Raw genomic sequence first — 15987 nt, forward strand, 5'->3', positions numbered from 1 at the left:
TATGTGCTTTTACAATTCACATCTACATTCTTAATTTCTTAACCTGCCTTTTCTAGCATCAGCGATCCATATGCACAGAGATACATATTCACAGAAGGGGGGGGGTATTTTTGTGGACTTTACTGCCCTGATGATCAAGAAGTGTGGATTAAACCTCTGTTAAGAGCATCATTCAATAAAGAACTGACACTGTGTACGTAAATTTTCTTTCGAGGCACACCGGCTCGTTCCCATATGCTGCTGTCTCCCGCCTCGTCCACGCCTGAGCCCACCACCACTCCCACCTTCCCGCCTCCACCGCCAGAGGTTTCCGGAGACAAATTATTAGATGAACATGCTGCAGCAGGAGGTTCTCTTGGGACCAGGGCGGGGGACCGAATGGCAGGATCCGCTTCCTGTCTGCAGTCTCGCTCAGCGGCGCTCTCAGGTGGGGGATTTGATCGAATAAAAGCGGAGTACTCCTGGAACTGAACCGCAAGCACACTAGCCGGGTTAAGTTAAATATTCACAGAAAGGAATTAAATGAAGAAAAGAAATCATGGCCTGGGGGTAATTCTTCCCCGATCTATGGGTCCAATTGGATCACAAAGAAGACGTAAAAATGTAATACCGCAAAAAAGAATATCCGCAGAGATTTTTGCACGTTAAAGTCACTCCAATTACGACTACTATTCAGCGTGAGCCTAAGCATAGAATTTTTTCCACTTGCGTAGCAAGCGTTTAAAATATGCGATGTTTTCACGTCTGAATGACCGCATAACATACAAGCGCTACGTACTAACTGATCATTTACCAGCTGCACCTATATAGCTGTACGCGAATATTTATATGGTGATTTAGTCACGGAGTAAACTCTTACGACGGTCGCCGCTTCTGGGGAGACTGCGCACAAACGTATTATTTTTTTTATTTCTCTCACTATTTTCGTTTTCTCTTCACAGATTCTTATTTCTTTGTTTCCTACGGTTCTGATTTCACACTAAACAAACAGCGTGCCAATGACTTTATTTTTGCGGTGGAGGAATAATTGGTCATTGCCTGGATAGAACATGGACGAGCCCAGCGCACAGTGTTGTGGATAGAGCACTACCTGGGATGACGCTCTGACAGTTTTCCCTATGGGCATAATGTCATTTGGCCTAAGATTTCTCTACACTGTTCATAATATCCTTATTCATAATGTTCCCTAAATTACCCATGGATATCGAATGGCGAAAAAACCTTTCACGCGCAGGTAATACTATTCCGAATATTTTAGGTCCCAGAATTTGCGATTTTTTTACCTTAAGAGCACGCGGAAAACTTCGCGAAGATATCTGGGGGCCGGCGCTCGTAAATTCATAGCCAGGGTAAATGCTCTTAATGAGATGACAGGGATGGATCAGCAGGTTACCTGAAAGGAGGGTTAAGTGCTCAAATCAACGGTTGTGACCAGCTAAAAGATACCCAAATAAATTGTGAATACTGACCGCGGAATATGACGTCTAGCTAGTGAAAGCGATTTTGAAATGGACTTTTGCATGCGTTTGAATGCGTTTTTTAGCTGACGATAGTCAGTTGGCAGGACAATTTTCCAATAGCATGGGCTGATTGGAAAAGAAGTAAGCATAAGGGAAGATTAGGTAAATGGTTTATAATTTGGTTGTTTAAAAAATTGATTGAATAAATAAAATGATTTATGCACGTGTATTATGATTAAGCCCGAGAGCTAGAAATATCAGAAAGCATTCCATGGTTAAAACGCATTTGGGCGCAAAGGGGTTCATCATTACCAAGAAAAAACGGCGCACATCTGTCGTATTGATTGGGCTGTCGAACTCGAACTATCAAATTGAAAGTTTGTGAGCCCAACATGTGTGTGTTACTAACAAAGTGCTGCCTGAGTTTACTTTTTTGCGTTGACTTTCTGAAGGGGAGTCGATTTCATTAAATTTGGGGATAACAAGATCTTGTACGCGCCATATATCTGCACACGTTCCAGCTCCCATAGAATGACAATCTCTTAAATGTTAACAACCCGCGTCACACCTGAAGTGAACTAACAACAACGTTTGCTTCGAAAGCGCTCATCGTGTGGTGCAAGTATGTGTGGGAAAGTTGGTAAGGCGGCAATCTGTTCTGCGAGCCGTGATACGCGATAGCGATCCTATTTGTCAAGGGATTAACTTGTAACTTTCGATGACATATCCTGTCAATACCACATCCTTCTTCCCTGAATGGGAAACTCCAAGCCTCCGTTTAGGAGACCTAATTTAAGCTGTAGTTCATTTGAGACATGGCCCACCAAGGGATAAATATCGTGTAGAGGTTCCCCACAGACGTCATGTTGACACATTGGTAAGGAAGTGCTTAATGAATACGACCGTAATGTTTCTGTTTTATATGCTGCCAATGTTCCATCGAACATTCCGATCTGATTTTATACTAAATTAATTTTTAAAGCAAGAGATTTTTAATTAATCACTATTACATCAAGATTCCAGTGCTTACAGAAATTAATTTTAGTTTGAAGTTAATGTGAATATCGGTTAGTCATGAATTAATTAATGTACGCGCATTCAAGAGGTAAGTAGCGTTTGTTATAAGTGTACAGTGTCTCTTAATTTGTCCTTTGATTACATAGCTCCCAATTTTAAATATCACATATACACAATACACAATTAATAAGGATCCAACCTTTGAATATCACAGCTAATACAAGTGGTTAGCACTAGAACCTTCAGGTTGAAATCTAGAGAGCAAGAAAAAGACAAAAGAAATGCTCACATTATAAACTGCGTTCTCTTTCATAGGACTACTTTTTCTGAGATTCCATTTGATTCCAATGGCACATGCTCTTGGGTGAGTTATATGATTGAGTGGAAAAACTTTTTGGCACATTAATAGGAGTTCTAAAAATATGTGAAAGAAGTTGTGTATTTATTCAGATATATATATATATATATATATGTATATATATATATATATATATATATATATATATATATATATATATATATATATATATACATATATACATATATATATATATATATATATATATATATATATATATATATATATATATATATATATATACATATGTTGATAAGATCCAATGGAAAAATAAGAGAAGAAGAATACAGATGAATTGATGAGGAGAAGGCAATGTGGACCACTACAAAGAAAAGGAAAACCAGGTATATTCAGCCCACCTTGAGGCATAATGGTCACATAGGTCACATGATAGAAAAGGAACCTCCCACAAAAATGCCAAGTAACCAAACTTTAGACCATAATACTAATAATAAGAAGCTAGGAAAATGTGGTGGAGAGCCTAATAATAATTTCCAACTCGATTCCAAGTTATTAATCACTAGAGGTTTGAAATGGACCACAAAGTGTTATTAAAAGATGTGATAACCTATGCAACCATCTGTTATCTCTTAAATACCTACTCAAAAATACCAATAACTATGAAATTAGATACAAAGTGAGAATTTAAGACAACTGAATGTCTATTAGTAGCCATGAAAAACCTAAAATAACTAATTTGTGAACTGGATTTCCACCCAAAGATGTGGGTTAAATTTTCAGCAAAATAATTAAATGCATCCTCCTCCCTCCTTGAGTGCTATGTAGAGAGCACTTCCAAGTGTGGTATCTCATTAATTGGTTGGGACATTAAATTGTGAACCACTTGTTGCATTTTCTTAAGAGAAGGCTAATGCCAACATTGGGTTTCTCTCAAGAATACCCTGATAATCCTACCCCTACAAAACTACCTACCTATTCATAATGGCAGAAATGACCTCAGCAGTTGGTTGCCTACCATGAAATTACCCAACTTATATAATGATTTATTCTGGAACTTAATTGTTTTCCCACAAAGATGAAGGTCAACCTCACTTTTTACCTTTATGGTGAAGCTATTTTTGTTTTTACGCCTCTATCAATGTGCACGTTTGTTTAATATCACAATGTCTTGAGATTTATCGCCACCTTGCAATGGTTGCCTTGTATCATAACATTATTATGCATAACTCTTAGAGCAGAGAAGTCAAATGAGTGCAGTTAATATGTAGTTCATGCCAAGTAGAAAATTTTATTATTTGATTTCTGCCACTTCCTTTCTGCAGTCCCAATCGCAGCTACTGTAAAATCTCTTTCAGTGATGGTTTCCTGTTCTCTTTCCGCAACGGTTCCACAGGTTCAATGTGGTCCACTAAAGAGCTTCCCCACTCACAATCCCTAACTCCCCCTACTTCCTTTTGCGAACCCTTTCTCCTTATCTAGCTATTTATCATGCATTCAATTCTATTTTGCAAAATCTACTCAATATGATAATAAATGCCCTTGAAGTTCACCAACAAAATATATATCTATTCATTCTCTAATTTAGCTGATCAGTCTAGAGTTATTAAATATCCCCAGGGAGCTTATATATTAGCTTATACTTGATAAGTTAATTTTTTAATAGTGATTTCATTTTAATTTCTCCCACAGCAGGAATTAATATCATAATTTTGTGTAAATGTGGTAAATTCCTGAGACAATTGCATCATTGCATGAAAATTATGTTTAATGTAGACTCATCTGCTCATTACCCACATATTTATGACAGCCAGAAAGGAACAAAATCATACATGCATAGGTTTAATTGGGCTATTCTCACTTCATACAAGTAAGAAATAATTTAAGGTCATTAAGAAAAGTGTAGTAACACACCTAAGCATTCGAATTTCTTAGGTGTTTTCTGAGGATGTCTGCACAGGGAGCATTTTTTGACTCGCAATTTGCATATGTCACAACAATCGTCTTCTGGAGCATTTAAATGAGAGTGAAACTATGCTCCTGAAGATATTCACTTTGATGTGAGAGAACTGTTGAGTGAAAAAATTGCTCTATATGCAGCAAATCAGAGAGTCAGCACAGCATCTATGAATTGCTGTGAAAATCGTAGACGATATTTAAATTATGAATTATTAGTTTGTACCAATAAAGATATCAATATACTGACACCAGGCCAAGTGGCAAACGAGAAAGTATATGGAAGAGCAAAAGAGGAAAAGTCAACATGGAGAACCCTGCAGCAAAGATGAAATACGATAAGGAACTACAGCAAAGAGGAACTATGTGCATGGATAGGACACACCTGGGGCACATGTCTTAAAAACATTACAAAAGGGAAAATTGAACAAATTTGCCCACAAGAAAGACCAAGAGACAAGTAAATATGACAGATTAAGAAGAACGGTAAGATTCATCCCATCAAAGCTGTTGGACTCCCCTGCTTCTGTCACAAAACTTTTCTCTCATCGGACACATGTTTCCTCCTTGGCTATAAGATTGTGTCAGCCAAAACAAGGGCTGAAAATGAATACTTACATCAACTTTTCCAGGCCATGGAAGAGTGAATGGCAAAACTAACTTTACCATTAAATATCTACATGGTTGTGTGAAAATTATCAGCTCAAGGAACTTGTGAGGCCAGGAACATAACCAAGTCTCATAGCTTATTAACAAAATGTTAGAGGTCTGTGCAAAAAGTTATCAACTAGGAGAGACTCTATTCTAAACTGTAATTTTGATGTAATTGCCCTAACTAACGCTTGACCGTATTTTAATATTTCAAGCAGTGGAATTAGCCTTGGTGATTTTAATAGCTTCAGGAAAGATTAAAGCAATCTTACTAGCTCAACAAGTAGTGGTAGAGGAGTCCTGATTACAGTAAAATCCAAATATATTTGCAATTTATTGAAATGTGATCTTAATCCAGAATCCCTTTTTGTTTCTATTATGCTTCTCAATCAAAACTAATGATTGGCATAGTTTACTAGCCTCCAAACTCCTCAATGGATGCACTCCATGCTCATTGTGATGCAATTGAAAATCTTACTGAATCAGACAATCATTCTGAGGTTTTAATGATGACTGATTTCATAACTTAAGTTTATCCCTGGGACTTATTGATCACCACAGAACAGGCATAGAATTTAACCTGCTCTCTTCCTGTTCCTGTGCTGATTGACTCTATGTGTTACTTCTGCCATACTGACAAGTTAATAACATCTATAATCATAGTAGAAAATTATTAGACCTAATTTATACAAACTCTGACTTCATTTACATATCCAAGGATAACTTTCCTCTACTATCATTTGACCTCCATTATCCTCCCATTAATGTTTCCCTTTAACTACAATGTCCAATTCAGTTAATTTATTTTACTTTGCATAAATATGAATTTCTTGCTCCGAAAAATTATTTGTCGAACATTAACTAGTGTGATGAACTCATAATTTAGACACAAAGAGGCTTTTTATTACTTTCATAACATTATATATCAGGGCATCCAATAGTTTACTCCAACTAACTCTTTTGAAACTAGTAGTTTAACTTTGAACTGTAGGAACTAATTGGCCATAAGAATTTATAGCAAATACTACATAAAAAAACTGAATCTCCATCATGTTGTGCTAAATGTTTGCAGTTAATTTCAGAATGTGCAAATTTAATAAGGGACATGCTATAATAGCTGTATAACACAATTTGAGTCATCTAATTCATAATACAAAACAATTTCAAAATAATGTCAGCAGTATGAGGAAGATTGATAGAATACCCAATGTCATGTATTTTAATGATCTTCCTGCTTGCTCGTATGATGAGATATCAAACCTTTTTACAAAGTATTTCTCATCTGTTTATGTAAAACATGATAGTGCTCCTTTGCCTAATTTTCCCTATCTAGCCTCTATTTCTAACTAATTTTTAGAAATCTCAGTGGAAGATATTAAAAATAAACTTTATTTAAAAAAGGTTTTGGCCCTGATGAACTCTCAGCCTTTTTTTTGAGGATGCTATTGTACCTGAGTAAGTTCCGAATAACTTCTGAGCTCGGAATAAACTGAGTAAATTCTGGTACCCAAAAAAACACCGAGCTTGGGTAAAGCTGAGGGTGCCCTGATAGGTATCTTGAAATATCCTTCATGTATTGCAAATCAAAACTATTCTTTGATTCTATATTTTTGAATTATTGGTTTGGCTACCCTACTGATAAAAATAGAAGGCATTTCGTTAAAATACAACGTCCCTTCAGTGGCTAAATTAACCTAACCCCAGTAAACATGAAACTTGAGGCACAGGATAAAAGAAAAATTGAAGAGACCCACTGGGCAACCCAAATTTAGTTTATCCCTGAAAAAAGCATTGGAAAGCAAAGACTTCATCATCCTGAAGTACCTATGCACAGGCATCAACATTGTGTATTAAACATAAAATCAAACTGCCTATATTAATTAGATTAAAACTGCTATAGTTAAAAATAAATTTAAAACCTGTCTCACATGCCAGAAGCGAAGAGGTTACTTGGTTCACAACTGTGTATCGTCCTACAAGGTATCTCTTCATAATGGCTGATATGACCCCAATGAGTTTGTTTTCTCTTATACATCCTCCATTTACAAGTGAGAACCTAAAAGTATCAATATAATAGCCAAATGTTAGATTATCATGAACAGAACTAGTAGTAATAATCCGGTATTAAACAGAAAATACCATTTTCGTGAATAACATTTTGAATAATTTCCAAGGTTACCTCAAAACCTTAATTATTTTGTATAACCATGGTAATATTTGATATAAAATGTAGTTATTTGTGGAAATAGAATGGCTTCATTAAAGTTAAACAGAGTACCTGAATATAATGTAACATTAGAAAATGCTGTGGCTTGATTCAACAGTTGCTGTGACTCCATCTATTTATTTATTTTATTTATTAACTAAATTACATTGCAATTAGGCAAATTTCCTGGTGGAAACGGTCAAGTTAGGTCAAAGATAACTCTTACAATGAAAATTACATACAAACACATAAAAACAGATAAGAGACAAAATATTTTTACATAATGACACTTCCACATCACATACAAAATGCCGTCCACATCGCATGCAAACAATATTTTCATAACTACAATGAAGTTTATTACCTAGTGGCTGCTTTACATTTCAACTTAAAACTTCTAAAATTGGATGGAAAGGGCTCAAACAAACCTCCAGGCAGCTGGTTCTAATCAATTATAGTTCTATTTAAAAAAGAGTATTTTTTCTTATTTGTTTTTTGAGTCCTTATTTTTATTTTGAAGCTATGGTCGTTTTTTCCCTTAAAGTTAGGCTTTTCTATCCCTTGCCATAAATCTTCCCACGCTTCGTCCATTTTAACAATTCTATACATCGCGTCTAACCTACTCCTTTTTCTTCTATTTTTCAAACTCTCCCATTTCAGTACATCTAACATTTCTGTGACACTATCTGTTCTTTTGTACCTTCTGAGTACATATCTTGCTGCCTTTCTTTGAACTTTTTCTATCTTTTTAATATGCCCCACCTCATATGGATCCCATACTATGGAGGAGTATTCTAGGATAGGGATAACCATGGCCTTATATGCTTTTTCTTTTGTGGCTACGCTACTTCCTTTTAAATTTCTCATCACCCAATGCAATACTTTAAATGCCTTCCGTGTCAAATTATCTACTTGGACTCCCCATCCAAGAGCCCTAGTTAAATAAATGCCTAAATATTTGCATTGACTGGTACATGGGATTTTTTCTCCAAAGAGGGTGTAAATTTCCTTTTCTGCATTTTTATTTGAAAAATTTCTATGCTTACTTTTACTTATATTAATGCCCATATTATTATTTGTAACCCAGGCACCAAGGCGATCGATGTCATTTTGTAGTATTACGTAGTCATTTACATGCTCTATTCGTCTGTATATAATGCAGTCATCAGCAAAGAGTCTTATTTGAGAATGTAAATTGTATGATAGATCGTTTACGTAAATTAGGAAGAGTAATGGCCCTAGGACACTGCCTTGTGGAACTCCTGCTAATACGCTCACCTCATTTGAAAATGTATCCCCTAATTTTACTATTTGAGTTCTGCCTCTGAGAAAATTTTTTATTCATTGTTTTACCCTCAAGTCCAATGGTAACGAATCCAACTTTAACAATAATTTATTGTGAGGCACTCGGTCAAAAGCTGCCGAAAAATCAACAATTACTGCATCCACCTCCTTTCCTTCGTCTATTGCATCGCCGATGTATTGACTTAATCCCAAAAGCTGCGTTTCACACGAGTATCCCGTTCTAAACCCATGTTGGTGTTTGAATAGCCATCTATCTCTTGCCCACCATTCCCGGATGTAGTCAGTGATTCTTTTTTCCATTATTTTGTAAACAACTGAGGTTATGCTTACCGGTCTATAATTGTTGGCAATTGTTTTATCCCCTTTCTTGAAAATTGGTGTAATATTTGCTTTTTTCCAATCATTGGGCAAGGCATCATCATTTAAAGTTACTTTGAATAGATGACTTAGGTACAAAGCTATTGCGGTATCACCCAGTTTTAGAATGTCAATTGAGATATTATGCGGTCCCACTGACTTATTTTTCCTCATCCTCCTTATTTTTTTCACAAAATATGAGTCCTCCAAGATAATACCGTTTGTCCTCCAAGATAATACCGTAATAATATCTAAAAGTGCATTTCCACAAGAATATTTTTAATCAAAGACTTGCATTCCCTATTCCTCAAAATAGCTCCACATCAAAATAGCAATCACATCCACACAGTAATTTTTTGTATACATGGAGTCAGCTTTTATTTTGTATATGTTTAATGGCCATCCTAAACCAAAAAACCTTTCTACACAAACTAGTACCTATGTATCTTTAAAGCCCAGGAATTAATAAAAAATAAGGCTTTGCGGACTTTTCAGCATAGTGCAGCAATCCTACTATGTGTAAACAAGTTTTCATTTGAGGGCCTCCAGACTCTCTTGGTACCCACAATGCAGTCCTCATTACCCTATCAGGGAGAGTCATGTCCACAAACTTATTTTTATCTTATTTTAAAGAAATTCATACTTTATAGTGATTTTTGGAGTTTGCAATAATAAATATGACATGAAACTCTGTGGCTGGGCCATTGTACTCATAAAACTGTGCAAAATGGCATTTCAGCATTCCAGAAGAAGCTGGAATGTAACAATAAATACAATACTTAATCAACATTAATCAGTCAATGACTATGTAACAGAAATTGTTGCACAGAAAAGATTATTTTAATCTTCTCATTTTCATGTCCCAGCAATACATTTTATTGTATTCAAAAAACACTCAGTAAAAAGATGTATTCACCTGCAAATACAATGAGGCTCGCATGAAATGGTATTCTTAATATCAGGCCTAGTACCTTATGGACATAAAAATGAAGAACATACATAATGTTATTGAAAAACTACTTTGACGATAGAACAAATATCATGGACAACAATTTTTTCTAGCTATTCCCCATATTCTAAGTTCCTTTAGGCTTTGCCTGGAGTTATACATGTATGATTAGGGTGTTATTGTGTCCCTTCATTGGTCGTCAAGATAAAGGTAGGGGTTCCTTAAAGTCCCTGGCCTCTTTTCTTGTTATCCTAATTCGATATAATGAGCAAATGTACAAGCTGCATTAATATATGTACTATGAATCTCCTTGGTATCAAGATATCTTAAGCAGGCAGTGAAGATTGAGTAATTATCATGTTACTGTATAGTATTAACTAATAAGTGCACATATATGTTGCTAAAAATAGTCGAGAATGAGCTAAAGGTGGAAAATCTGGGTCATTTAATTCATAAAGCAATTCAGTGGTACTGGACCCTATAAGACAGAGCTCCAGCTATACAGCTTGTCATGGAAGTGGGACCTTGATCCTTTATATTTTTCTTGTAAATAGCTTACTCTTATGTGGAGGCAGGATCTGCAAAACCATTACATATCTCCGTAGACCTAGGAATTGATTTTTCAACACACAATCACCTTTAATTTCCCTCTACACTCTCCTCAACATCTCTTCATTTCTTGCTCCCAATGTTCTCCCTGAAATGTATCAACTTACTTCTCAAATTTAATTAAATTTTCTCTTATTTATGAGGCTATAACTCAATATTTTTTTCTTATCCGCCCACTGTCTCTGTTCATTCTGAATTCCTAAATTCAACACTATTTCAAAGGCTTCCATTTTGTGTTCATTCTCCTATTTCATCAAAAAAACCTATAAGTATTAGCATAATTAAGTCACTCATTTCCTACAAGCTAATTTTCATATCATACAGGTGTATACCTGAATTAGAAAGTAGTCCAGTGTATCCACTGGACTACTTTCTAATTCAGGTATACACCTGTATGATATGAAAATTAGCTTGTAGGAAATGAGTGACTTAATTATGCTAATACTTATAGGTTTTTTTGACTGTAACAAGTACCTGGCCCCTCTACCTTGATGCATGAATTTCACATGTTTTAGGGCTGTTAACTAGGTGAGTTCAATCTTCACCTATCAAGCCAGCCTTCAGGTTGATTGCTGATTAGAAACTAGACCCCAAAAAGCTTTTACATATGAAAACCAATATTAAATGGATGAAATAAGTTTCTTGGCCAAATTTACCTGTGATCTAACCAGCTGTGTAAGCAGGTGAGTGCATGGCTGACCTAGTGGGCATCAGTAGATTCTCAGGTTACCTGTGTAAAAACCAGTTTCCACAATTGAGTGTTCATTAATACAATATACATATGTTAATCTTTACTTGGGGTGCTTGAAATAAATTGACCAAACTGCTGAATTTCAATTAATCACAGTGAGCATTACTTATTTTTAACTACAAAAGACACTTTCAGTACAAGTAATTGTTTCCTATTTAAATGCTACAGCTAATATTACATTACATGAGAGGAACTTTAGACCATGAAATATGCATATTGAGGGAGACATATGTACTCTATGTTCAGTGTCCACCAAGTTGAGGAGCCAAGCTAAGGAAAAATTCCTCAATATTCCAGAGTATTTTTTTTTCTCTTGGAGACACTTTTGACTGGTAAACTGTTTCAAATGATGTCAAATGGACCATAAGCATCCAATAGGTGAAGATCATTAGTGTTTCATCTTTAAAGTAAATCACGTTCAAGTACTGGAAACAATGGAACTAAAATATACTTCTAGCTCTAATTTACAATCCATTCATGAAGGCAATTGTTCCATTCATACCAGGTAAAAGGTAAACCTCTTCTGAAAGTACTTAACTATGTTTTATTCTCTAATGAATGATATCATAGGTGTCAAAGGACAATAACTTATTATGATGGGATATTTTCATGTATTCAAAATAGCATTACTCCCTTCACGTCAACTGGTGTTGATCCGACAAAAGATAGATTGGGTAACATATCTAACTGATTGTTTCATAGATTTTTTATTTTCCTGACTACCAAATTGCTTACAAATTATTTACTCTTCTGAATATTAATAAAAATATGATAAATAATTGACTATCCTTCAGCATCAAGGCCAAATTAATATTTTGAAGTAATTTATTAAGTGATCCACAAACGATTAGCATGAAACTGAAGGCCAAATATCAACTCAAATCCAACCTAACATAGCGCATTAGATATTAGTAACTCCAGTACTGTGTTTGGTACTGATAGCGAAATAATGACCATCAGGCACTTTGAAACTACATAACTATGAACTATTCATCCAGGAAGTGTAGCAGGAAAATTCATCATTTGAATGCAGATGGCCATCAAAAATGGTCTCGCAGCACTCTTGACTAACCTTGAGTATTTTCCTAAATTAATACAAGGAGCACCACGACATTATAACATAGATTAAATCTCAACTCATTTGATTTACTTAAGTTGTAGTCTTTTCAAACTCAAAACTAAATCAGCATCTTACAATTTTGAAATCAAGAATGAAACTGCTCTGGTATATCTCATTTGTTTCCAAATATTTGACTAAATGCAAAACTTTCAGTAAAACTAAACTTCTAATCATAATACTCCAACAACCCACATGTAACATAGCATACATACGTGTAGATAACCTTATATTTGAAGAATATTCTACCAAGACTGTATTTATATAACTTAAAACCCATAATTCCACAACACCCATTCCGGTCACACGAAAAAAAAAATTAAAGACGACCAAATATGTAAAACTACACAAACTATACCAACTGTCTGTCCCCATTACCTTAGCTGTGTTTAGAGGGAATGCGTTAAAGGGTATATTTTGTGGATATATCCTTTATCGAAGTATGCTTGCCATTTATGATGACTTAATCCACTTCATAATCAAAATAAATAGATTATTCCAAAATAATCGCCCAATTTGGTTTAAAGATGGACGCGGGCCTTGAGTTATAACCGGGTATTTTCGATATTAACAAAATATTAGCAATAAAATGTCCACATACCTCTCCAAAATCATCCTTAAAATATTAATATGACTATATATTGTTCTCGGGCTGTAAATATGCACAAATACTTCAGTAATTTCTCTTATTAAAAGAGTTCACTTACTCCAATGTTTTCAAACTGCGCACCGTAGGGAAACTGAGTCAAGTTAAAACTTTCAATAAGATTATTTGATTTGTCGTTCATATGAAAAAATCACAGAATTAATTATCTTATTTATTTTTCATTTATTTTGTTCGTAAAAACTGAATATTTGACATAACATGGTACCCTTAACATTTGACAGATTACTATTTCCGGAAATAACAATTGCCCCTTTTCGCCGTTTTCGCTGATGAAGAAGTACATTGACTGGGTAAATCTTTGAATTAGGTAAAATTTTCTTAAATCGCAAAGACATAGAATATTCATTGATATCGTACGTGTTCTTTTGAAAGAGCTTAATTAAAATTTCAGCACTTTGGAATTTTATTTACAGGAAAAGTTGCACGTTTTGTTCATGATGCAATTATTATTAGAACGTTTTCTGATGAGGCTAGTAATTGCATGAATGTTCGTTTGATAGGTGCAGTTGAAATGGAAGAATATGCACGTGAGCCATGCCCTTGGCGCATCGTTGATGATTGTGGAGGAGCATTTTCAATGGGAGCCATTGGAGGATCAATATTTCACAGCATAAAAGGTTTCCGAAATGCTCCTAGTGGAATGAGGCGCCGGCTTGTTGGAAGTTTGGAAGCTGTCAAGGCACGGGCGCCTGTATTAGGCGGAAATTTTGCTCTCTGGGGAGGCATGTTTTCAACTATTGACTGTGCTTTGGTTCGAATACGTCAAAAGGAAGATCCTTGGAATTCGATTGCTAGTGGTGCTTTAACAGGTGGTATATTAGCAGCAAGAAATGGGGTTCCAGCAATGGCAGGTAGTGCTGTTATTGGTGGTGTGCTCTTAGCGTTAATCGAAGGTGTTGGAATATTGTTTACTAGAATCACCGCAGATCAATTTATGCCCCAGCAGCCACCACCAGTAGAAGACCCTTCTCAACTTGGTCCACGCACTCCAGGACCTGGTTTTGGGCAGGAGCAAGCCCCTAATTTCTAGAAAACTGAGTTTTGAAGATACATTCAGAAAACTTGCCCTTCGTGTTTGTTTTTACCAACAAAATTTATGGTCTTTGTCCGTGTACCATATATTTCTATAAAGGACCAGAATATCTGAGGCGTTTCTGTCACACTTCTTTTTCCGGCTACTCATATACGACTGTTTGGGTAGTTCACAATCATCTTTCCTCGGTCCATGTAAATTGAGTACCACGATCGCTAAAATACCGCTTAATTGTTTTTCGAGGAATATTATTGTGCTCTTAGAAGTACCAGCAATGCCTCAGTACTGTAGGTAGTGAAGAATAGTGCTATACTGAAGGTGGTACAATGTAAATCAATGTATATAATTACTATTAAAGTTGGAAGTTGTATCACTTAATTGTTGTCTTCTTTTGAGTATTTAAAATGCCTTTCAGTTTTGAGTAGGTCTTACTTTGGAAATTTGTGTCACAATCAGGGTCATGATGCTTTATGCATTCACCCATATTATCGTGGGAAATAATGCATGGATGTATGCCTAGTGGCACTGTTAGATTCTACGTTCATTGAGTTTTCTAGATGTGTTTATTGATGTGTTCATTCATTGAACTTTCCTGGTTCAAGATAGGGAAATGTCCCTTTGATGTATCTTAAATAGCCAGAACATGGTACACTGCCGTTTTAATTGAAAATCTCTCATTGCCGATTGACATCTCAATTCACTACAACAAGGTGAAGGTTTACCTCATAAAACCCAGGAAAACTTAATTGTGGAAGATTATTTTTACGATTTCAGGGTTTTATCAAGCACTAATTGGAGTTTAATTCATTTTATAAATAGTACATCAAATTTGAAAACTAGCACATATTGCCATCTGGGCTCTTTGCATTAGTGAATCTGTTAATGCTCTCTAGCAATGTTGGAAAATCCTGTTTCACAGGTGAGACATCGTTGTAATGTTACCATAAGGGTTATGTTTTCAAATGAAGTCAGAATAAGTCATAATTTAACTGATACAAGAAAATGATTTATTGAAATTAAATAATTTTCTTCGAATATTTTTTTAAATTAATGTTAGCTTATTTTATTTACAGCTAACTTGTGTGATCAATTATTTTCCAGGAGGTAATAATGGGAAATATTTATTTACGCCGGGTTTCTCTCCACCCTTCATCCTTTCTTGTCCATCCCTAATGGCGCAAATGACCACAGCTGTCAGTCACCTCCCCTAAATACTACTACTACTCCTAAGTATTGCAGCCTTTAGAGGGTGAATTTGCATCGAATAAAACTATTGTTGACTCCAACCGGTATCTTCCATTGCCAAAACTAACAAATTCCTCTTGCACCTACCGATGAGTTTTTCACAGCAATATTTGCCCCACCCTTCACTATATTGTTGGATATTTTTGATGCACTATAGGTTAACTCATGTGTGTTGATGCTCCAGTTGTAAGAGATACAAGAGTTAAGGCAAAGCCATCAGTCGGCAATCACATCAACTATGCTACTGAGATCATTGCAGTTTCAGGTGTGGCTTATTCTAAAATCATCTCCATATTTTTAGTGAACTTTGAATTGCACTGAAGTTAGAGTCAAAATTTGATTACATTA

At 35.4% G+C, this 15987-nt stretch overlaps 1 protein-coding gene across 2 annotated transcripts; it reads left to right on the top strand.

The window, feature by feature from the left end:
* Nucleotides 1-13593: 13593 nt before the first annotated feature.
* On the top strand, nt 13594-14772 carry LOC139690205 (mitochondrial import inner membrane translocase subunit Tim17-B-like). 2 transcript variants are annotated; one of them, XM_071587500.1, is made up of 2 exons: nt 13594-13668; nt 13862-14772. In XM_071587500.1, exon 2 carries the CDS (start codon nt 13873-13875, stop codon nt 14389-14391), a length of 519 nt encoding a protein of 172 aa, XP_071443601.1. In that variant the 5' UTR covers nt 13594-13668; nt 13862-13872; the 3' UTR covers nt 14392-14772. The 2 variants fall into 2 exon arrangements, with proteins under 2 accessions (XP_071443601.1, XP_071443602.1); XM_071587501.1 differs by having other exon boundaries at nt 13600-13651.
* Nucleotides 14773-15987: the final 1215 nt, after the last annotated feature.

The sequence above is a fragment of the Hetaerina americana genome, unplaced genomic scaffold (assembly GCF_022747635.1).
Source record: "Hetaerina americana unplaced genomic scaffold, ioHetAmer1.1.p SCAF_3, whole genome shotgun sequence".
Taxonomy (NCBI): domain Eukaryota; kingdom Metazoa; phylum Arthropoda; class Insecta; order Odonata; family Calopterygidae; genus Hetaerina; species Hetaerina americana.